The sequence below is a fragment of the Geotrypetes seraphini genome, chromosome 4 (assembly GCF_902459505.1).
Source record: "Geotrypetes seraphini chromosome 4, aGeoSer1.1, whole genome shotgun sequence".
NCBI classification, from domain to species: domain Eukaryota; kingdom Metazoa; phylum Chordata; class Amphibia; order Gymnophiona; family Dermophiidae; genus Geotrypetes; species Geotrypetes seraphini.
The window spans coordinates 101,549,016-101,574,267 of record NC_047087.1 but is presented as its reverse complement, the minus strand read 5'-3'; the positions used below and the strand labels follow the sequence as shown (position 1 = coordinate 101,574,267).

The 25,252-nt window shown below is 42.7% G+C and overlaps 1 protein-coding gene across 2 annotated transcripts in view; it reads left to right on the top strand.

Annotated features, from left to right (window-relative positions):
- The window catches only part of SPAG17 (sperm associated antigen 17), a 742,651-nt gene that overhangs the window by 488,609 nt on the left and 228,790 nt on the right, over positions 1-25,252 (top strand). For both annotated transcript variants that reach the window (XM_033941513.1, XM_033941512.1), the window contains exons 28-30: positions 14,006-14,226; positions 17,502-17,643; positions 21,021-21,175. In XM_033941513.1, coding sequence (XP_033797404.1) covers positions 14,006-14,226; positions 17,502-17,643; positions 21,021-21,175 — 518 coding nt within the window. The remainder of the gene's footprint in view (positions 1-14,005; positions 14,227-17,501; positions 17,644-21,020; positions 21,176-25,252) is intronic.

Here is a 25,252-nt window from a genome sequence, read left to right as displayed (position 1 = left end):
GTGCGCTAGACATATGTTAGTTTAGAATAGATAGATATAGATTAGTTTAGTTTAGGTTAGGTTAGGGCCCTGCTGAAAGAGTCTACCTTGACGTGGTTGCAGGCTTACAAATCTTTTGGTCAAAGAGTGCGGTGACAGAGAAAAGTATGTGTGTATTCGGCCCATGGAAGAAGGGGGGGGGGGGGGGGAAGGGGTGCGTGGGGGGCCCAATAGGATTGCTCAGTAAGGGGCCCAGAAATTTCTGATGGCGGCCCTGACCGCTCCCACCAACAGTTCTAGGAAGTTCACAACAAAGGAACGTTGCCCCTGATCCCAGTTGAATCCAAGCAGCTCAACAGTAGATCATGATCCACTAGATCAAAAGCGCTGCTCAGATCCAACTGCAGTATAAGGGCACTAGTGCCAGTGCTAAATAGAATAGTGAGCTGATTTAGTAATGATGCTATTACTGTTTCTGTGCTATATATCCTGAACGAAACCCTGATTGATAATCATGTAAAATGTTAAATTTATCCAGATATTTTACTAATCCAGCATTTACCAGTCCCTCCATTATTTTTTCAGACAGTGGAATTCTAGCTACTGGTCTATAGTTATTTTCACATGTAAGTGATTCCTTGGAATTTTTTTACAATAGGTGTAATTATGGTCCTTCCTAAATTTTGCTCGAATTGTCCCTTCTGCAACTGAAGAATAATCTATTTATAAAGATGAGCTCTAAAAGTAAATGATGCGTTCTTCAGTACATTTCTCGGACAAATATCTAATTGGCAGTATTTTTTTGCATACTTTGAATATAACTTACAGAAAAAATCCCAATCTGTGACAGCAAAATGATATATGTAGTTGGCTTAGAACTATGGAATGCCTTGCCTGGTATCCTGCGGTTTTGTATGGGGAGGATGAATTTTAAGAAAATACTGAAAACTCAATTATTTGCCAATGCCTTCTTATGCAAAGGTATATTTCAGTTGATAATCGCTTTTAGAATTTTTTTTGACAGCAATGTATGATTTAAAGCTTGCTTGTATTTCTGAATTGATTGAATTTGGGCTCTATCCCTGTTTATAACAGGAACAATTAATGATGTTGTTTAGACATGTCTATGTTGTGATAATCATAGGGAAACAAGACTTTATGTATGTGATATGGAAACCGCATAGTTGTATGCGGTATATAAATTTTTAAATTAATTAATTAATTAACTGATCACCCGGCATTGCCCGGTTATTTATTTATCCCAATCTTCCAGTATCAATAGATTGTATTCATTGATTATGCTTGGTAAAACGGGAAGTATTTTATTGTTTATTTTGTGGACATCTTCATTTTTAGCAGCAAGGATGTCCCTCTGTGTGGGGCTGAACTTGGATTTAAACGTCATTGGGAGTGTCAGTATTAATCTCAGGGAGCCCAAAAGCTATGGTTTATACACTTAATATCTGTTGTTTTGATTATTTTTTACATGTCACCCCCTTCCCACAAGAATATCTCTCTCTATGGGGCTGAACTTGGACTTAAACGGCATTGGGAGTATCAGTATTCATCTCAGTGAGCCGAAAAACTATGGGTTAGACACTAATATCTGTCGGGGTTTTTTTTTTTTTTTTTATAATTTTTACATGTTACCCCATTCCCACCCCCACAGTATTTTTTCCCAGATAGTAAGTCATATGTATACCAAGTTTGGTTGAAATCTGTCCATGCATTTCAGAGTTATGCTGGAACATACATACATACATACATACATACACACACATACATCCAATTTTATATACTGTATATAGATATTTGGGTTAAAGTTGGATGACATAGAGTAGTTAAGAGAAGTGGTTATTAATACAGTCTTATGTTTCAGATAGTATGCATTTGAATACTTTTATATACGTATGGAAAGGGTTCAGAGTTAAAGTCCTGGGTAAGTAGGTGGGAGGAAGGGGGGATTTGTTCAGAGATGTTTCGGGATTGCATAAAACTAAAACTGTACACTGGCACTGGTAAGGTAATCTTTGTTGTTTGTTTTGAATTTTATAATAAAAGAAAAAAAGAAATACAAGTGGAAATAAAGAAGTAAATAAGAAAACAGGTAAATAAATGGGGCAGGGCTAGTGTACTTGTATGCCTAGGGGCCCTTGAAGAATTAATCCTGCCCTGTTTATTTTTCCTCTCTTATGAGCCTCCTGATATCCTGAAACAAGACCTAATCAGAGGCCAGGCATGGTATCCAACCAGGCTGAAGGAAGCCCAAAGACCCACTGAATGCAAGCAGTTAACCATTGCCTATACTTACCATTCTGAACTATGTTGGCTTAAAGTGCTGCATTATTTGATTTCTGTTTTACGTTTTTGACCTGTTTTTGAATTGGTTTTGTTTTTCCTGAAAACCTGTTTATTTTTCAAAGACTGCGTAATAAAAGTCTATTCTTGTTTTCAACAATTATACCTTTGCCTTTGTGATTCCTGTGAGCATTTCTGGGTGGTCTGTAAAGGTGCATTGGCAAAGCTTTACAGCCAGCACTGCCTGTAGGGCCATCTTCATTTTGAGGGGCAGACCTAGTATTCAGTGCTGCCTGGTAGTGGGTAACCGCATTGCCCTTAGCGGGTCCGGCCAGGCGACAGCATGGAATGTTACTAGTATTTGGGTTTCTGCCAGGTACTAGTGATCTGGATTGGCGACTGTGAGGACAGTCTACTGTACTAGATGGACCATTGGTCTGACCCAGTAAGGCTATTCTTATGTTCTTATGGGCTTAATAGCAGGGCAGAGAAGAGTTGCATTGTAGGTTACAACCGTTGGTCTTCCACAGAGAGGAGGAAAAGTGCTGAGGGAGGCACTAGAAAAGGAATGAGGAAGGAAACAGTAGATATAGGCAGTGAGAGCTGGAGTACTTGGGCTGTAAGGGGCTGAGGGAAGAGATAGGGAATACAAAGGGAAGAACAGAGTTGATGGAGACATGGGCTGTGATACAAAGATAAGTAGGTGAGGAATGTGCTGAAGAAATTAGGACAGGAAGACGAATTGTGTGGGGTTGAAAGAGGAGGGGCTGATAGGGGAAATAAGCTGAAAAAAGGGTTACATAGTAGATGACAGTAGATGAAGACCCGAATGGTCCATACAGTCTGCCCAACCTGATTCAATTAAAAAAATTTTTTTTCTTCTTAGCTATTTCTGGACAAGAATCCAAAGCTCTGCCCAGTACTGTGCTTAGGTTCTAACTACTGAAGTCTCCGTCAGAGCTCACTCCAGCCCATCTGCACCATCCCAGCCATTGCAGCCCTCCCCAGCCCATCCTCAACCAAACGGCCTTATACAGACACAGACCATGAAGTCTGCCCAGTACTGGCCTTAATTCTTCAATATTTACTATTATTTTCTGATTCTAGATCCTCTATGTTCCTCCCATGCTCTTTTGAACTCTGTCACCGTTTTCCTCTCCACCACCCTCTCCTTAAAGAAGAATTTCCTTACAGTGCTCTTGAGTTTCCCACCTCTCAGCCTCAAATTACGCCCTATGGTTTTACCATTTTCCTTTCTCGTAAAAAGATTTTGTTCTATGTTAATACCTTTCAAGTACAGTTAATCCTTGGTTTGCGAGCATAATTCGTTCCAGAAGCATGCTTGTAATCCTAAGCACTCGTATATCAAAGCAAATTTCCCCATAGGAAATAATGGAAATTCAGACGATTCGTTCTTTAATACAAAATATTATACGTATTGCAAGACCTCACTCATTTGGAACAGTCACTACACTCCCTCAGTGTCAGAGAGGGAAGAACCATCGGCTCAGTTTTGATGCGACGCATGTATACTGTATGTACTCATATTGCATGTATGTAATATACTCGTATTGCAAGAATTTGCTTGTTTAGAGCAGTGACTACACTCTTGCAGTGTCAGAGAGAGAAGAACCATCAGCTCAATTGTGATGTGTGTATATTGTATGTACTTGTATTGCAAGACATTGCTTTTATATCAAGATAAAATTTAATCAAATGTTTTGCTTGTCTTGCAAAACATTTGCAAACCAAATTACTTGCAATCCAAGGTTTTACTGTACTTAAATGTCTGAATCATATCTCCCCTGTCTCTCCTTTCCTCTAGGGCATACATATTCAGGGCTTCCATACATCTTTTGGCGCAAACCTCCTATCATTTTTGTCACCCTCTGGACTGCTTCAAGTCTTCTTATGTCCTTTGCCAGATACAGTCTCCAAAACTGAACACAGTACTCCAAGTGGGGCCTCACCAACGACCTGTGCAGGGGCATCAACACCTTCTTTCTTCTATTGGTTACGCCTCTCTATATACAGCCCAGCATCCTTCTGGCAGCAGCCACTGCCTTGTTACACTGTTTTTTCGCCTTTAGATCTTCAGGTCCCTCTCCCCCTCAGTGCATATCAGCCTCTCACCTCCCAGCATATACAGTTCATAGAAACATAGAAACATGACCGCAGGTAAAGGCCAAATGGCCAATCTAGTCTGCCCATCCGCAGTAACCATTATCTCTTTCTCTCTCCGAGAGATCCCACGTGCCTATCCCAGGCCCTTTTGAATTCAGACACAGTCTCTGCCTCCACCACCTCTTCTGGGAGACTGTTCCATGCATCTACCACCCTTTCTGTAAAAAAGTATTTCCTTAGATTACTCTGGAGCCTATCACCTCTTAACTTCATCCTATGCCCTCTCATTGCAGAGTTTCCTTTCAAATTAAAGATACTCGACTCGTGTGCATTTACATTACATAGGTATTTAAATGTCTCTATCATATCTCTCCTCTCTCACCTTTCCTCCAAAGTATAGAGATTGAGATCTTTAAGTCTGTCCCCATACGCCTTATGATGAAGACCACATACCATTTTAGTAGCATTCCTCTGGACTGACCTCCATCCTTTTTATATCTTTTTGAAGGTACGGTCTCCAGAAATGTACACAATATTCTAAATGAGGTCTCACCAAAGTCTTATACAGGGGCATCAATACCTCCTTTTTCCTACTAGCCATACCTCTCCCTATGCAACCTAGCATCCTTCTAGCTTTCGCCATCACCTTTTCAACTTGTTTGGCCACCTTAAGATCATTACATACAATCAAACCCAAGTCCCGCTCTTCTGTCGTGCACATAAGCTCTTCACTCCCTAATCTGTACCATTCCCTTGGGTTTTTGCAGCCCAAATGCATGACCTTGCATTTCTTAGTATTAAATTTTAGCTGCCAAATTTCAGACCATTCTTTAAGCTTCGCCAGGTCATTCTTCATGTTATTCACACCATCCGGCATGTCTACTCTGTTGCAGATTTTGGTATCATCTGCGAAGAGGCAAATCTTACCTGACAACCCTTCAGCAATATCATTTATAAAAATGTTAAAAAGAATAGAACCTTGAGGCACACCCCTGGTAACATCCATTTCCTTCAGAGCGATCTCTGTTGATCACTACCCTCTGTCGCCTTCCACTCAACCAGTTTTTGACCCAGCCTGTCACTTCCGATTATTAATCCCCAAATGCATTACTCTGCATTTCTTTGCACTGAATTTTAGTTGCCAGATATTAGACAATTCTTCTAACTTTTGCAGATCCTTTTTCATGTTTTCTACTCCCTCCATTGTGTCTATTCTGTTACAAATCTTGGTGTCCACAAAAAGGCAAACCTTACCTTCTATCCTTTCAGCAATGTCATTCATAAACATATTGAACAGGACCAGCCCCAGCACCAAACCCTGAGGGACTCCACTACTCAACTTTCCTTTGTCCGAGCAACTTCCATTAACTACCACCCTTTGGCATCTGTCCGACAACCAGTTCTAATCTAGTTCACCACTTTGGGTCCTAACTTCAGCCCTTCAAGTTTGTTTAAGAGCCTCCTATGAGGAGCTGTGTCAAAGCCTTTGCTGAAATCTAAGTAAATAACATCTAGCACATGTCCTCGATCCAGTTCTCTGGTCACCCAATCAAAAAATTCAATCAGGATTGTTTGGCACGATTTACCTTTAGTAAAGCCTTGTTGCCTTGGATCCTGTAACCCATTAGATTCTAGGAAGTTCACTATCCTTTCTTTCAGCAATACTTCCATTATTTTTCCAGCAACCAAAGTGAGGCTTAACAGCCTGTACTTTCCCGCTTCATCTCTGTGACCACTTTTGTGAATAGTGACCACATCCACTCTTCTCCAATCCCCAGGATTCTGAGAAAGAGGATCAGGTTGGAGGGATGGAAGTGGTAGGAGAGTTGGAACTAGGAAGAAAAAAAATAAATCAGAAACAAAAAAAAAAACATTTTTAGATTTTGGGGGGCATGGTTTGAAATCTATCAGCTGCTCCCCATACCTGAGCAAGGCCAAGAATCACTGGGTGGGAATGTGTTATATTGCTAATTAAGCTGGGTCAGTTTGGGTATCTTCTCTTTTCTTCCAACCTTGCAGTCACAGGGATAATTAAGGTATTTCATTAGAAGGATGGAGAAAGGGAACAAGGTTGTGGAAACATGAAATTCCATGAACTGGAAATCTCTCTTTTAAAACTTACTTTCTCTGAGCAACTCTGGTATTGAGAGGGGCTATGGTCAGAGATTGAACTGAGAGGAAAAATTATAAATATTATTCTCCATTCTAGTGCAATGTGTCTAGAGTTATGTCCCTGAACCCACAAGTTGATTGCAGAAGGATGTCGCACATCTTTCATTTCCACTTCCTTCCCAGTAGGTTGGCCCATGCCCTTTCAATTTTCCCTTCTGCAAGCAAGTAGGAAAGATGTCTTTCTGATCTGCTCTACATATTTATTATTTTCTGGTTTTGTTTTTTTGGATCCAGTTTTTTCAGGTTTGGTGTCCTGAGTTTCCCAATAACCTGGGACCTCTGCTTGGAAGAAGATGCAGACTCGCTGCGCTGAAGTCTGCAGCTGCCTGAATCAACCTTTGAGGATACCTGTCTAGCCATCTTTCTTTACTATTTTTGGAGCTTGGGGTCCGTTCCCCTATTAGCTTGCTCACATCTCTGATTTATCAGGAGCTTACATGCAGGCTGTTTGGCTCTGTGTCTAGCTGTTTGGGCTTTATTAGGAATCAGCTGTGTTTCCTCATCCCTTCATGGTGCGAGAATTAAAGAGGGTTGAGGCTCAGTCCGACATTGGTCCAACTGGCAGCCCGAAGACCACAGATTGTGGAGTTAATTTGAAACAGAGATTTTCTCTAGTTTCCTAGCTGCAGTTCTGAGCTGAAGCAGGCAGGCACCTCATTGCACAGTGAGTAAGGCTATTGCAGAGTTTGACTTTCCTAGGCTGCTTTTGGTGCCAAAATCATTGATGCGGTGGCCATTTTGGATTTCCTGATTTCATTTTAAAAGCCTCTAATGCCTCAAAACCCCTCAATTAAAATTGACAGGAATGGACTCCTCAAGGTTTTCTAATTCTCTATTATGCCAGGTTTGTGCTGGATGGTCGGTTGAGGAGTGTCTGTGTTCCATGTGCTACAGGGCATGTGAGAGGGGGAACAGGAACTATGTGCTCCATCACCTCTGAGACCTCTAAGACTGGGGATCAGCAGGGGTTTGTTTTCCAAGGAAGAGATCTCTGCAGGAGCCTTCAGACAGTGAATTGATGAAGTGCAGATGTGCAGTTACCAAGGAAACAGATTGAGTCCCTGCGGGGGTCCTTTGGGCCGACAGGACAGTACTTTACTCTGGATTTTCTAAGTCTGATGTGGAGTGCCTATTTAAATTGTTGGGGTCCTCCTGTGTTTTCTGAAGATGCATCAGGGGTGGAGCATTCATGGATTCTCAGAATACTCTCCTGCTGAAGTCATACCCAGCCCAGGACCAAGAGATCCAGTTGGAGAAGGAATGGGATGATTGGGGGTCTGAATCCATGCCTTTACTGTCACAGGGAGTTGCTCCTCTCCTGGAAGATGTTGGTTCTCAATGTGAGTCCAGTGGTCAAGAGGCTGTGGTGACCCTAGACCAAGGGGAGAACCCTACAGTGCATTACCTGTTCGAGACAGCATTGCTCCCAGACATTATTATGGATTTGCTGCCTCAGCTTTACAGTGCTTAGTTATGAGTGGCTCCATAGCTCAGACCACGTTCTTTCCTTCGCATCCAGACATCACTAAGTTAATTGCAGAGTACTGGAATGCGCCGGAGGGCTCTCTGTGGGTAGCTAAGACCATGTCCAAATTCTACCTGTTGGCTTCTAATTTCCAACAACAACACACTCCTGATTTGCCAAACAAATCCTAAACTAGAAAAAACAAGGAAGGCAACCAAGTCACATCAAGGCCTGCGTGGGGGAAGCTCAAAGTGCCAAACTTGGCTCACAACTTACAAGCCAAATACAGTGTAACATGTCAAAAACCATGTCACACTGTATAATGTTGTAGGGCGCTCTCAGTGTGAACCCTCAGTGATAGGAGCGCAGCTCCGACACTTCACTTCTGGGTCAAGGCAATAAGCCTCCACCCGCACACCATCATCGAGCGCCCTGTGTGTGCAAGAATCAAACCAATCAACAATCAAAATGAGTAAATGAAACTCAACACAAACAACCTTAGCGACCCCCACACAAACCCTGCCAGCCAAACCTCCTCAAAAAGCACGCACAAAATCACAAACAAAATCAAAAACCATACCAAAAAGTGAAAAACATATCCAAAAATAAGCAGTACTTATCCAAAACTGTCACACAAACGGAAAAACTGCGCCAGGACACCCCTGACTTGGACATCAAACCCGCTGATAAGGGCGGAGCTGTGGTCGTTCAATCTTTGACCCAGTACAATGCTCAGGTGGACGCGCACATCTCCAACGCAGACTGGTATGTTAAACTTGAGGAGGATCCCTCCCCCGCTCTGCGTCAGGAGATTGCAGTTGTGGTGCAGGAGGCACTGCAGAATAACATTATCACTAAATCTGAGGCCAGATATTTATCCCAGGCTCCCAGCCGTAACCCCCACTTTTACACTGTACCCAAAATTCATAAAACTCTTAATGACCCCCCGGGTAGACCTATTGTGTCGCTCCGGGGTACCATCCTTGAACCCTTGTCCAAAATGGTTGACCATTTTTTGAAACCCCAGGTTGCTCAGGCACGGTCTTTTGTTCTGGACACCACCAATTTTCTTAATAGAATTGACATTATCCAGGTGCAGCAGTCCGATCTTCTGGTAACCATGGATTTGGAAGCTTTATATAGCAATATACCTCAGACTGAAGCCTTAAAGATTGTTGAACATCATCTATCAACGGGGCCTCACTATCGTATAACCAAAGCTTTCCTTATGCAATTGGCCACCTTGGTGTTACAAAAGAACTTTTTTGAAGTACGTGGGGAGTTTTATCTCCAAACACACGGGGTAGCCAGTGTGGCTAATCTTTACGTTTCAAATTTTGAGGAACGTCTGTTATATCCATCTACATGGATGATCCATATCGCCATATGGCTCCGCTTCATCGATGATGAGTCCACACAAGACCCAGCACTGGCACTAATTTCAGTGATGAAGAGCTTTCAAGTCCCTGTGCTTGGGAAGGCCCTGCTGGCTCCACCCACTTTGACACGTATGCTTCAGAGGGACGATACCATAGGGCCTTACGAGCAGATAGAATCGAAAGCTATTTGCCATTTAAGTTAGCACTGGTGTTGGGGGCCATGTATGGACTCTGGACTACGTGGAAGGATGGCAGTGGAAGGGTGGCAGAGGGCTCTTCATTACCAGGTGTTACCTGGACGATGGTGCCCCCTGGAGCTTTGAGGCCTAGGGCAGCTGGCCTGTTTGCCCCCCCCCTCTCCCCCCAACACCGGTCTTGGTCCCATCTTTCTTGCCAAAAGTGATAACCAGCTTCCACATCAACCAAGAAGTACACTTGCCTGTCTACACACCCTCTGGTTCGAGAAAACATGATAAGTTGTTAAAATCTTTGGATGTGCGCTGATTTTTAATGCGGTACCTAGAAGTTACGAATGATTTTCAATTGTCAGATATCTGTTTGTGCTGTCTGGAGCAGCCCATAAAGGGCAGCCAGCATCGATTTCAAGGTGGATCTGCATGGTCATTTCTTTCACCTATATCAGAAGTGGAAAGTGACCACCTACCATATTTTTTGTTCCATAAGACGCACCTGATTATAAGACACACCCTAGATTTAGAGGAGGAAAACAAGAAAAAAACATTCTGAACCTAGGCTCTGCAACTAGCCCCCCTCACTCCCTGCCAGGCTCTGCACCCCACCCACACTCCTTGCAAGGCTCTATACCCCGTCCCCCCTCTCTGCCAGGCCCTTCACTCAACCCCACACTCCTTGCCAGGCTCTGCACCCTGTCCCCCCTCCCTGCCAGGCTCTGCAACCTGTTCCCCCCAGTACCTTTTAAAAACACCCCCCGCCCCCTGTACCTTTATAACCCCCCACCCCTTCATATATTTTATGATCAAACAATTTTTATTGATGCTATCCAGAAACAAAGCCGGGAAACAAATACAATCACCAATGTCAAATGCAGGAATGTAGCTACAAGGAACATCTAAAGTCCAGCATCAGGTTTTCAAATTATAACAAAAAAAAAAAAAAGACAGAACAATACAGGAATTTGACATTTGCAACAAGTACAAAAGTGGGAATACAACAGTGAAGAGTGCTACAAGGAACATCTAAAGTCCAGCATTAGGTTTTCAAATTATAACAAAAAAAAAAAAAAAGACAGAACAATACAGGAATTTGACATTGCAACAAGTACAAAAGTGGGAATATAACAGTGAAGAGTGCTACAAGGAACATCTAAAGTCCAGCATTAGGTTTTCAAATTATAACAACAAAAAAAAAAAGACAGAACAATACAGGAATTTGACATTTGCAACAAGTACAAAAGTGGGAATACAACAGTGAAGAGTGCTACAAGGAGCATCTAAAGTCCAGCATTAGGTTTTCAAATTATAACAAAAAAAAAAAAAAGACAGAACAATACAGGAATTTGACATTGCAACAAGTACAAAAGTGGGAATACAACAGTGAAGAGTGCATCACAGTAAAACAACACAAATACCCCTCCACCCTCCACCCCACTCCAGCCCAAGAGATACCGGTGGATGCGAACAATAGAGATCAAACCTTGACTATACAAAAAGAATACCTAACTGTCCGACAAGCCCAAGAAGGGAATCACAGCCTACCAGGAGGACATGCCATGATCATCACTAATAGAAATCAAAACACACCCCCAACCTACTGGAACAACATAACACACCAAGGCCCTAGACTCTTGTGAACCCCAGTGAAACCCCTTCCAAGACACACAAATCCTCGGCTCTCCCGAACCCCCACCCAAAACCCCCCTCCCCTTCCCAGTTATGCAGTGAAACCTTTTAAAAACATCCATCATACCTTTTAAAAACATCTCTCCCGCCCCGTCCTACCTTTTAAAAACACCCTTATAGCCTGGTGGTCCAGCGTGTAACGACATGGGCAGGAGGCAGCTTTCCGTGATGCTGCCTGGGCCCGCGCCGCTTCCTGACTGGTTGCCATCAGTTCTCGCGGGACTCCCAAGAACTGACGGCAGCCAGTCAAAAAGCAGGGCGGGCCCAGGCAGCAACACAGAAAGCTGCCTCCTGCCCGTGCCATTACACACTTGACCACCAGGCTATAAGGGTGTTTTTAAAAGGTAGGACGGGGCGGGGGTGTTTTTAAAAGGTAGGATGGGGCTGGGGGTGTTTTTAAAAGGTATTGGGGGGTAAAAATTTGTATCTTTGCTGCATAAGACACACCATTTCCACCCTTTTTTGGGTGGAAAAAAAGTGTGTCTTATGGAGTGAAAAATACGGTATGTCTGTGATGGCCCATTCCACGCGAGGTGTTGCGTCCTCATGAGTGGAATCCTCTGCGGTTTCCCCAGAAGAGGTCTGTAGAGCCACCACTTCTCTGCATACGTTCATGAAGGTTTACAGAGTAGACATGGCAGCTAAGCAGGACTTCACATTTGGACCTTCAATTCTGGTATAAGGCTCATCTCTCCCACCCTAAGCTTGAGGGACTGCTCTGTTACATCCCAAAGATTCAGGAATAGAGTGTCTGTTGTACTAGAAGGAAAGATTAGGTTCTTAGCTCGATAATCTTCTTTCTAGTAGACATACACTCTATTCCTGAAGCCCACCCTGTCAGCTGTGAATTAGCCTGCTTCAATAAGACCTGACAATTCAGACATCTTGTTTCTTCAGTCTAGTCTTGACAAGAATGGAGGTTGTGGCTACTTTCCAGGGGGTATCTATACATATCTCCCACAGTCTTAGTGCAGGTTATTCTCAGGTTAGTGACTTGTTTGATTTTCATCTTGTTATGTATTGCAAATGTTTGCATTTGGTTATCTGTTATATGTTTGATAATATGTTTGATGATATGAGCAGAACAGACATGTTTCTCGGGGAGAGTCCCCGTAGCCCAGATGTAAGGGAGGAGGAGCAAAAAAGAATGGAAATGGAACTCCCTAGAAGAGTTCTCATGAGAAAAGGTTGACTACCCACAAGTTCAGAAATAAAGTGTACTGTATATCTACTAGAAAGAAGATTATTGAGATAAGAACCTAATCTTTCCTTCTGCAGTTTGTCTAAATCTCAAGGGGGTGTATTAGAGGTTTAATATGGGCAGGCTTATGACTTGAATGTTTTTCTGCCATAATCAAACATTTAAGAATTCATCCAGGGTACAAATTTGTCGTCTGGGGCTAGACCTCTTTTAACAATGTATAGGTGCCAAAAATATGCCTAAACTGACCAGATGACCACTTAATGGATGTAAGCATGACCATCCTATACTTCCCCAGTGATCACTCACCCCCTCCAATCCCACAAAGATGTCAATGAAACAGTGTGTACCTGCTTGTGTTACAGCTTTAGATATTATGGCCAGTTCTTTTAGAGCAGCAAGCAGGTTCCTGGAGTAGCCTGGTGGGTGGTGTAGTGAACCATAGAGATGGGAAATCAGGCCCATACTCCATTCTAACCTCTACACTTATGGTGTAATTTGTGGGCCTTCCAAACCTCATCCTAATCCCACTGTACCCATATATAGGTATCACTGCAGGCATAAGAGCTATTGGTGTGGTTTACAGTTGGGTCCAGTGGGTTTTGGAGGGCTCACCCTACAATATAAGGGGAATATGGTGAGATGTGTACCTGATACATTTTTTAAGTGAGGTTTATTGCAGTGCCTCCCTGCTCTGCTGGGATTTCTGTGAGGCCAATCTACTAAGAATGCTGGCCCCTCCTACATCCCAATGGCTTGCTCTGTGCGGTTTTTTTGGTCTTGATTTGTTTGAAAAGGATTCAAAATGATAAGACATACTGAGCACAAACACATCCATTTTCAAAAAACCAAGATAGGTGTTTTGCAGTTTTGAAAATGAGGATGTTTGGTACTGGATTTCTGTGCATTAGAGAATGACACGGTGATAAAATTCATCACCGTTCCCGTCCCCGCGGATAACCGCGGGAAACCATCTTCATGTCATTCTTTAAGGAGAGAGGGAAGAATCAGAGTATAATTGGGCACAACCACTGACCCGCAAGCTTTGCTTTGAAGAATGCTGGTGTAGAAGGACCGAGGTTGAAATAGACACTAGAAAATGACATGGGATTATTTCCCGCGGTTATCTGCGGGGACGGGAACGGTGATGAATTTTGTCACCTTGTCATTCTCTACTGTGCATGCTCCACAAAACATCTGAATTTGGATTTAGACATAATATCAAAAATGCCTCTCTATATCTGCTAAAGAAGTTTAAAACATATAATAATAATAAAATATTTATAAAATAATGTGTTTACCTCAGACAGATTAAAGGGCCCTTTTACTAAAGCTTAATTCATGCCACATGCTATTTTAACCAATGGGCTTCTTGACATTTAGTGCACATTAATTTTGTTAGCACATGTTAAGATTTAGTAAAAGGGCTCCTAAGAATACAATTTCTTTGAAATGCTACTGTAATCATTCAATTATTTGCAGTTATTTTTTGACTGTTCTTCTGCAGGAAGGGGTGGGCACAAGCACAACCCAGCCTCAGTCGTCAAACCTGAGATTCTAGAACCTATACTCTCAACACATCTTGTCGGGCCAGGTGTGCCTGAGGTTCAGGCAGGAACCTGGATAACAACCACGCCATCAGGCCTGCGAGTAGGAACCAAAGGAGCAGAAAGACTGGATCTGGAGCCAGTGTTATACTATAAAATTACTGATCCTGTTAATGAAACGGTATGCTATCCAAAACCCTAGTTAATTTAACAGAAACTTGTAGTGTGGCTGCTAACAATATATTTAGCATATTCTCCAAGGATGAATAAAATATTCACTTATGGATTTTGTCATCCGGTAGAGCTAAAGGCTAAAACTGTATATCTAAAGCTCTGAAAAATGCTCACCTTAGCAGGTGCAGTATACTTCTTTCATGGCAGTGGGTATGCAAGGTCTCTCCCAGTTTGATTTTCCATAGAATCCAATGGTAGATTTGTGGTGAACTCTTGCTTTATTTCCTCTTTCTGAGGTATTTTATTCTGTAAAACCTGTTTTCTAATATCTCCTGGTTTGGATCTCTTGGGTATCGTCCCTAAATAGCATTTTATTAGGCTTTGATTTTTGCTTTTTTTTTTTTTTAATTTGTTTTCTTTCATTTTTGTGCATCAGCTCTCTGTATGGCTAGGGTTACCAGATGTCCAGGTTTCCCCAGACATGTCCTCTTTATGAGGGCTCCATCAGGTGTCTGGGCAGCTTTTGCCCATTTTTCATTATGTCCAAGTGTCCGCATGGTGCTCTAGTCCATTGAAGGCAAGCTTGCATTTTTTTAGGCCGCCAGCAGCTCAGACAGCTGAACAAGCTGCCTTCAGTGTCCTGGAAGCTGTGCCTCTGCAGTGAAATGAAATTGACACTGAGGGAAAGCTTCTGGGGCCGTCAAAGGTGGCATATTCAGCTGACTTAAGCTGCCGATGTCCCAAACATTGGAAGCGGCAGCCTGTCCTGGAGGAGAAAAATGAGAAGAGTTACCCATCCAATGGGGAAACTGGGGGAACTTGATTGGGGGGAGGGGGTAAAGGAGAAAACCAAATTGAGAGGGAGGGAGAAAGGAAAGAAGGAAGTCCAGGGAAGGAAAGGGGGAGATAGATGCCAGATCACAGGATGAGGGAAGGAAGGAAAGGAAAGCAAAAGAGGGAGATTCTAAACCACAGGGGAGGGGGAGAGAGATGGAAGGGAAGGGAAAAAGACAGAGATTCCAGAACATGGAGTGGGGGCAGGGAACATAAGAATAGCCTTACTGGGTCAGACCAATGGTCCATCAAGCCAGTAGCCCATTCTCACAGTGGCCAATCCAGGTCACTAGTACCTGGCTAAAACCCAAGGAGTAACAACATTCCATGCTACCAATACAGGGCATGCAGTGGCTTCCCCCATGTCTTTCTCAATAACAGACTATGGACTTTTCCTCCAGGAACTTGTCCAAACCTTTCTTAAAACAAGCTACGCTATCTGCTCTTACCACATCCTCTAGCAACGTGTTCCAGAGCTTAACTATTCTCTGAGTGAAAAAAATGTATCCTATTGGTTTTAAAAGTATTTCCCTGTAACTTCATCAAGTGTCCCCTAGTCTTTGTAATTTTTGATGGAGTGAAAAATCGATCCACTTGTACCCGTTCTACTCCACTCAGGATTTTGTAGACTTCAATCATATCTCCCCTCAGCCGTCTCTTTTCCAAGCTGAAGAGCCCTAACCATTTTAGTCTTTCCTCATACGAGAGGAATTCCATCTCCTTTACCATCTTGGTTGCTCTTCTTTGAACCTTTTCTAGTGCCACTATATCTTTCTTGAGATAAGGAGACCAGAATTGAATGCAATACTCCAAATGAGGTCGCACCATGGAGTGATATATGGGCATTATGACATTCTTAGTCTTGTTAACCATCCCTTTTTTAATAATTCCCAACATCCTGTTTGATTTTTTGGCCCCCGCCACACATTGGGCAGAAGGTTTCATCATATTATCTACAGTGATATCCATATCCTTTTCTTGGGCGCTAACCCCCAAGGTGGACCCCAGCAACCGGTAACTGTATTTCATCTGCCACTTGGACTATGAGAGTGGGGGGAGGTATGAAGAGGGGAGGAAAGAAATGACAGAGCATGGTGGGGGGGGGGGGGTGAAGAAGAGATGGAAGGAAAGGAAACAGATGCCAGACAATGGGGTGGGATGGGAGAGAAGGAAGGGACAGAAACTAAGATAACAGACCTGGGGAGAGGAAAGGAGAGGAGAAAGATGCCAAACCATTAATGACATGCACAACTTTAAAAGAGTCATTTAGGACCAACCTTTTAGACAAGATTAAGAAGTCATTTTCTACCTTCACTTGGGTGCTAGTTGCATCATATGGCCAGATGAAGTCTAGCAATATGCGTCCTTTAGGCGAGGCATGTAGAGAATCAGGCAGCCCCCCACCCCCCAGCATGTGTGATCAAAGGAAAGCAAGCTGCCAAGGATGGAATATTCTTCTCTGGGGAATTGAACAATACCATTTTTGGAACCTGGGCTCAGATCTTCCTTGCTCTCAAGCTTTGCCAGACAGCACTTATAGATCTTGGGGGCAGAGGTTAGTCTCCTTGGGTAATTTTAAAGGAAAATATATGTCTGTCCCCTATGGTCTCCTCTTCTGGGGGTAGTGTTTTGTTCTGGAAGAATCAGGCTCTCCCAGTGGTAAAGAAGTCAGTAAAGTAGGTCAAGACAATGGTGACCATTCTCAAATTAGTTGTCAGTGATTTTTCAGATGTTTGTAGGTATCTAAATTTTGGATAGGTCTTTGGTCTATTGATGCATACTAATAAAGTACAGTGGTTTTTAAGAAATCAGTTTCAGGAAGAGTCAAGGAGATGATCATCTTAAACCACAACAGCAAGAGGTTTGGTGCCCTCATTCAGTTGGAGCTCAAGAGTCTTAATAGGCAGAATTAGAATCTGTATTCCAGAGAATAATGAAGGCTAGTGCCTTTGCTTCCATTGCATTTGTTCTCAGCATAAGAATGCAGGTCTGGCCTGAACCCGACCATGAAAACATTGGCCAAGAAGGTTTCACAATATGTCAAATGCAAAAAGCTATCAGTGAGTATGTTGCATCCTGGTCTCAAATTAGTTGTACTCTTAATATATGAAATTATCCTGTTCCTGTTGGTGGACATGAAATGTTTTGATTTCATCAGGTTTTGCACTGGGCTTTAGCTGAGAAGCACCAGCCCCCTATAAAAAGAATGAAGTCAGCTCTGATATTTTTCTCTTCTTCTCTCTGCTGACAGGGGCTCATAAACTACTCATCTGGTCTAGTCCAGCAAGACTCGAGGAAAGACAATTAACAAAAGTCCAAATTGCCCCTCAAAATCTTCGTTATTCTTGCATTGCAACTTCCCCTTCAAATTAGAATGGTGCAGTTCAAGAAAAAATAAAGGAAACTATTACCCAATGGAGATTTTACCTGCAATCATTGTCCACACAGGTGATAGTAACCCGAGAAGACAAAGTAATAACCGTTCTAAAGAAAGATGGTACTATAATAGTGGATCATGCTGATGGTACTAGGATAACTACCTCTTTCAAGACTGCTGAGTTCCCTCTGGCTGATGAAAATGAAGAGACAGGTAAGATTATAAAATAGATGGGATGAAGAAAAAGAAAGAATAGGGAGAGGAAAGTGTAAAATTTACAAACACGGATGAAGAGGATATGTTTCTCTTTCTAATAAATGAGTTTGTCACAATGAGTATGTAATCAAAAGAATTTTATTTTTATGTTTTTTTTAATATGATATTTCACCTTACTTTTCAGAACAAACACAAGAAACAACAAATAATAAAATTAAAAGGAAATTCCGTTTATTATAGGAAAGCCTGCCCCTCATACACAAAAGCATATATAGGCATTTTCAAAAAAATAAAGGCATCCAAAAAAAGTCATAAATCGGCACTTGGACATCCTACTCGCCAAGACATCCAAGTGCCAATTTTAGTAATCATCTTTCTAGATGTCTTGTGAGGCACCTGACCCACTGTGCATCCAAAACTAAAGGGGGGCATATTGGAGTTGTATTCTGAGCAGGCTTTGGGCAGTCTTAGACTTGAATGTTTTGCAGCAATAATCAAATGTTTCCCAAGATGTCCAAGACAGAACTTGGATATTCTGAGCTAGACCTGTTTTCAAAGTGTCTAAGTGCCAAAAAGGTACCCAAACTGACCAGATGACCACTGAAGGGATTAAGTAATGACTCTCCCACCCCTCAAAAATCTGAATGAAACAGTACATACCTGCCTCTAGAACAGCAGAACCTGGTGAGTGGGCTAGTGAGCCATGGAGAGGAGGACCTAGGTTCATAAGCTATTTGAACTACTACATTTATGGTGGAAAATATGAGCCCCACAAAACCCACAAAAATCCTACTATATGGAGGAGAGTGTGGTGCAGTGGTTAGAGCTTCAGTCTTGGCACACTATGGTTGTTGGTTCAATCCCTGTGCTGCTCCCTGTGACCCTGGGCAAGTCACTTTAATCCTCCACTGTCCCAGGTACATTAAATAGATTGTGAGCCCACCAGGACGGATAGGGTAAAATATGCTTGAAGTACCTGTACGTAAACCGCTTTGAGTGTGATTGTATGACTAAAAAGGTAGTATATGTCCTAATCGCCTTCCCTTTCCTATACTTCCATATAGGTACCATCTGCATTCATAAGGGCTATTGGGGTGGTAGACAGGAGAGTATAGAAGGTTTTTGAGGAGTTTTGGAGGGCTCAGCATAAATTCTAAGGGGGTTATGGTGAGATGTGAAGTTCATAGCAGTGCCTTCTATGGTGCCCTACTGCTCTGTTGGAATGTCTGGGTGGCCAATCCATTACAATGCTGGTCCCTCCTATGTCCAAATGGCCTGGATCTGGATGTTTTGCACTTGGACGTTTCTGTGGTCAAAAATGATGAATAAAGTTGGACATCCTAAGGTTGGATGTCCTGGTGGCCCAGATGTCTAAGTAGATGATTTAAAAAAAATTGGGACATCTGGAGGGGCATAATCAAACAAAACGTCTAAGTCCCCTTTTGGTCTAAGGTCTTAAATGTTGAAAGTAGAAGCAGGGAAAATGTCCATTATTTTAAAAAAAACATCCAAAAGGAGGTTTTTTTTTATAATGGCCTACCTCTACGTTCCGCTATTTAAACGCCCAGACCACCACTACATCTAAACTTACACCATATAATCAACCTACAAAAAGCCTAAGTCCCAAACGCCCAAAACAAGGGCTTTTAGACGAAGGAGGAGCCAGTCCTTCGTCTAAAAGCTGGATTCTGTAATCGGTGTCTATCAAAAACAACACCGATTACAGAATCCCCACACACACACACACAACGATCCGGGCAGGAGGGAGCCCAAGCCCTCCTGGCCCTTGGCACCCCAAACCCCCGACTATGTTCAGGGCAAGAAGGAGCCCAAGCCCTCTTGCCCCGGCGGCACCCCGAACCCCCAATTATGTTTGGGGCAAGAGGGAGCCCAAGTCTTCTTGCCCCGGCAGCACACCGAACCCCCAATTATGTTTGGGGCAAAAGGAAGCCCAAGCCCTCTTGCACCGCGATTCCCAACACCCCACCCCCCCACGATCTGGCCATAAGAGTGAAAAGATCAATATAAAAAACTAGCAGGCCCTTTTACTAAGCTGCGGTAAGCACTAATGCTTGCTTATCTCAGGCAAAAATGCACTACTGCAGGGTGTGCTCAGGCATCCCAAGGTACCTTTTGTATCAGCATGCACTTCTCATGCACTAAAAAATAATTTTTATTCTGTTACACAACTCATACGAGTCTTGACAAATTCCAAATCGCAAGCTGTTGCGAGAAAGGGTCAATACTTTTTCTTCAGCTCTGCCTCCTTCCTCAGTGTGCTGTACTGCACTCTTCAGTTTTTCCTTTTGCTTGCAAGCTGGAAGGTGTTTTTCTGTTGGCTCTGAGAAGTTTTTATTATTTTCAGGTTTTTTAAAATCTGATTTTGATGCTTGCAGTGCTCAAGAGATTCCCAATAGCCCTGGGGCAGCTCTGCCTGAGAGAGGACACAGAAACTCTGATGAGCTGTCTGCTGTTGGCAAGACAACTGTAAAGGAACATGTCTAGCCAGCCTACTCTATCATTTAAGAACCATTCCCCTGGGAGCATGGCATGCCCCTGTTTTATCAGGAGTTTGAGCTCAGGGTCTTTGGTCCCACGGTAGCCTGGGAGGGATTTGATGGGTGCTGGCTGTGTTTTCCTTCCTCCTTCAAGGTGTGCAGGATTCTTGGGGGTCTGAGGTATGAGTCTGGCATCAGCCCGACTGGCAGCCTGAAGGTTGAAGGGTTCTGGACTGAGGATTTACTTATTTGAGGCAAGGGTCTTCTCCATTGTCCAGCTGCAGTGAGAGCTGAAGCAGGCTAGCACCAGTACAGCACAGTGAGTAAGGCCATTACAACCTATGGGAAAATCAGGGGGGGGGGAGGGAGGTGTCTCAGAGTCAGTTTTGGAGGTTTCTGTGGCTGGATAGGGTCTACCACCTCCAAAATCTCCTTTCTTTAGTTTTTTTTATTATTTGCTGTGGCTTTCCCCATGCTGTTTTTTGGTGCTAAAACACTACCCAGGTGGTCATCTTGGAGTTCCCAGTTTAATTAAAAAGCCTCTATCTGCCTCAAATTGCCTCAGTTTTACTTAAAATCGGTTAATATGGACTCCTCAGACCTTTCCAACCTGTATCATGCTAGGTTTGTGCTGGATGGTCAGCTGAGGAACATCCATGTGCCGCAATACATGTGATGGGGGAGACAGAAGTCCTGGGCTTATTCCCCTCTGGTACATCTAGGGCTGAGGAATCAGGGGCTCAGTTTCCAGTTCATTAAAACTAACAAAGCAGTTTTGTTGGTTGAGGTATATTCTAAAAATTCTTTATCACATGAACTTTAATTATTGACTGAATCTGGGAGATTGATTCTGTTTTGTCATGTGTTTTTGCTTAGAGGAAATCCAACAGACATTCACAAAAGAAGTGAGGTGTGTACAAGTGGAACACAAGGATTTTGCTACAGCCATAATGCATTGTGATGAGAATAATTATTATACTAGATTTGGGGATGGGACATCTGTTAAAATAAAGCCAGAAGGAATCTATGAGGTAAGCCTTTCTACCCTCAAAAATAATTGTTATGCGGAAGCCCTGATCTGAGCTCTCTTTTGTCCAAAAAATAATTTGCTTGTTTTTTCATCTACCTGTGATGAGATGGAGAAAAGGAATGGGGAAACCAGACTCTTTCTTCCAGATTCTGATGGCAAGACAACTTATCCTGGATGCATATCAACCAGGAACAGTTATAGCGCGGTAGAGATCTCTGTTTTGGCTGTCTCTGAAGCATCTTTTATGTAGCAGAATATTGATGGAACATCACTAAGCCTTGTGGATAGAGTAGTTCCTGACAACCCAGATGTGCAAGCAGTGCTTTAGAAATATACGAATTGCCATACTGGGACAGTATTCTGTTTCCAACAGTATTCCAACCCAGGTCCTAAGTACCTAGCAGTAAAGCAGACCGTATGCTGCTTATCCTGGGATCAAGCAGTGGATTTCCCCAAGCCATCTCAATAATTGCCTATGGACTTCTCTTTTAGGAAATTATCCAAGCCCTTTTTTTTTTCTTTCTTTCTTTTTTTCCAAATTCTTTATTCATTTTTCCATCTTACATCAAGAACACAATATTACATCATTTAAATCTTGTAAACATTACTTGTATTTCTTTTAACATAATCTTAAAAACATACATTTATACCCTCCCCTGCCACCATCCCACAAATATTTTAATCAGAAATATCATATAAATATTATCAATTGATCGAATCTTAATATAACTTTATACCCTCCCCCTATGTATAAGTGTACTTTCAATGGATAATGGTGTCTAATCATTGCAATAACTTGTTAATAGCCCCCAAATCTTTTTAAAATTATTATAATTCCCTCTTTGTATGGCAATTACCGTATTTTCACGCATATAACGCGCGCATTATACATGATTTTTACAAACCAAGCATAACCTTGCGTGTTATACGCGTGAGCGCGTTGTACAAAATTTTTTTTACATAGTTCCCCCCCCGACGTCCGATTGTAGTGCGGGGTGGGGGTAGGGGGTTGCCGTGGCCAGGAGGGTTTGGGCTCTCTCCTGGCCTGAACAACTAGCGGGGGGGTCGCCAGGGCCAGGAGGACTTGGGCTCCCTCCTGGCCCGAACAACTAGCGGGGGGGGGGGGGGGGTCGCCAGAGCCAGGAGGGCTTGGGCTCCCTCCTGGCCCGATATTGTCGGGGAGTTGGGGAGTCGGCAGGGCAAGAGGGCTTGGGCTCCCTTTTGCCCCGATCGCGTCGGGGAGTCGGGGGGGCAAGAGGGCTTGAGCTCCCTCTTGCCCTGATCATGTCGGGGGTGCCGTGGTTGGCTGAGGCAAGAGGGCTTGAGCTCCCTCTTGCCCCGATCATGTCGGGGAGTCGGGGAGTCGGCGGGGCAAGAGGGCTTGACGTCAGAGAAAGGGCGGGACCGCCAAGAGGAAGCAGCAGGACACCGGTAGGAGCTTCTACATGATGGGGGGGTCGGGAGGCTGTGGGGGTGTGAGCGGTCCTTCAGGGTGGGGGTGCGGGTGCATGCGAGCGGTGCTTCGGGGTGGGGGTGCGAGCGGTCCTGCTGGGGGGGGTGAATCAGACGTCGGGGGGGCATCAGGCTTTCAGGGGTAGAGGAGAGTCGGGGCGGGCAAAAGGAGAGTCGGGGTGGCCAGAGGAGAGTCGGGGCGGGCGAAAGGAGAGTCGGGCGGCGACAGGAGAGTCAGGCAGCATGCGCGGTATACAAAATTTTTTAAACATATATTTCGGTTTCCCGCGCGCTATACCCGTGTGCGCGTTTTACATGGGTGCACGTTATCTACGTGAAAATACGGTACTCTTTCCATTTTGTAAATATGGCATAACAAATTCCACCAGAAGGTATAGTTTAGTCTACTGTAATTTTTCCAATTACTGATAATGTGTTGTATGGCGACTCCTGTCATGATCAATAAAAGTTTATTATTGCTTGATGAAATTTGACTTTTTGTTCTCATTGACATACTGAACATTATTGTATCATATGATAATGCTGCATAGTTTTCTAAAAAAACAATTAATTTGAGACCAAATTGATTTCCAAACTGCCATGATAAAGGGACAATAGAATATTAAATGATCTAAAATCCCTGCTTCCAGATTACAATGCCAGCATCTATTAGACTTAGAGCTATCCACCTTGTGTAATCTAACTGGGGTCCAAAATGCTCAATGCAAAAGAAAAAACCAAGATTGTCTCATAGATGCAGACACTGTAGATCTCATTCTCCAAGACCAAATTTGTGGCCATTGAGACGCCGTAATTTGATGCTTTATCTCATTGCTCTAGATGTCCCTAAGTCCATTTTTAGGTTTTTTATTTATAAATCCATTTATCAATTTATACCACTGTGCGGCCTGGTGACCCAAGAAGTCCACCTGAAAGCATAAGAACTCCATACTATACTAATTGAGATTTTTCCATTCAGGGAACCCCTTCTGAATAGCCTGTGTCAGTTGCAACCATCTAAAGCTTTGTGATTTATTAAGACCATATTTATGTTGCAACTGTGAAAAGTCAAGCAGCTTACCATTTGAAATAACATCACCCAAACTTCGTATACCTGCAATCATCCAATGCACCCAGCGGAGGCAACTTCTTATGTTCTTATGCTTCCAGATGACCTTAAATCCGCCAATTTGAATCTTGGAGTTTAACCATATAGTTTGATTAATTGATTTATGGATTGGAATAGGCGTTAAATTACTAATATACCGGAGAGTTTTCCAAATATTCTGTTTTCTCTATATAACCTAGGCATTTTAATACTAAGAACATGACATAGTCTCAAAGGGAACATGAGTCGCCATTCCAACCACAACCAATCTGGAGTATTATCAATGAGCTCTGGGAGGATCCAATACATACCCTGTCTCAAAATATAGGCTTGATGATACCTATAGAAATTGGGAAAATTTACCCCACCTTCTGCAATTGATTTTTGTAGAGATACTAAAGCAATTCTAGGAGTTTTGCCCAGCCAAACAAATTTTGTAAGAATACTGTTTAACTTTTTATAAAAGGTCCCCTTAAAAAAAACTGGTAACATTCCCATCTGATAACATACCACAGGCAATATCATCATTTTAATAGTTTGAACTCTCCTCCACCAAGACAGATGTAATGGATTCCATTGCTCGCACATTTCTGTTACCTTCTGCAATAAAAGTTTTTCATTCTCTTTCATTGTGTCTTCCAGCGTGTTTTTTATCCAAATACACAAATATTTTAATCTACCTTCCTTCCATACAAAAGAAAATTAATCAAACAAGCCTTTTGTACAATACACGTTTAGTGGAAGTACTTCAAATTTACTCCAATTTATCTTATATCCTGAAAATTTTCCAAATTTCTCAATCAAATCAAGTAAGCATGGAACGGTTGTTTCTGGATTTCTCAAATGAAGCAATATATCATCTGCATATGCAGAGACTTTGTATTCCCGATCTGAATAAGGAATACCCTGTATCTCCTTTACTTGCTGAATAGCTAATAACAAGGGTTCCAAAACAATATCAAAAAGCAAAGGAGATAGGGAACAACCTTGTCTAACCCCCCTCCGCAAATTAAAGCATTCTGAAAGCCTTCCAAGCCTTTTTTAAACCCCACTAAGCTAACATTTCACCACATTCTCCAGCAATGAATTCCAGAGTTTAAATATTTTTTTTGGTTTGTTTAAATTTACTACTTAGTAGCTTCATCGCATGCCCCCTAGTATTTGTAGAAAAGTGAACAAGCATTTCACATCTACCCTTTCCACTCAGTAATTTATAGACCTCTATCATATCACCCCTGAGCCGTCTCTTCTCCAAGCTGAAGAGCCCTAGCCACTTTAGCCTTTTATCATAGGGAAGGCATCCCAAACCTTTTATAATTTTTGTCGCCCTTCTCTGTACCTTTTTTCATTCCACTATATCTATTTTCAGATACAGTGACTAGAACTGCACACAGTATTCAGGTTGCAGCTATACCATAGAGTGTTACAAGAGTATTATAACATTTTCATCATTGTTTTCCATTCCTTTCCTGATAATTTCTAACATTCTATTTGTTTTATCAGCTGCCGCCGTCACCA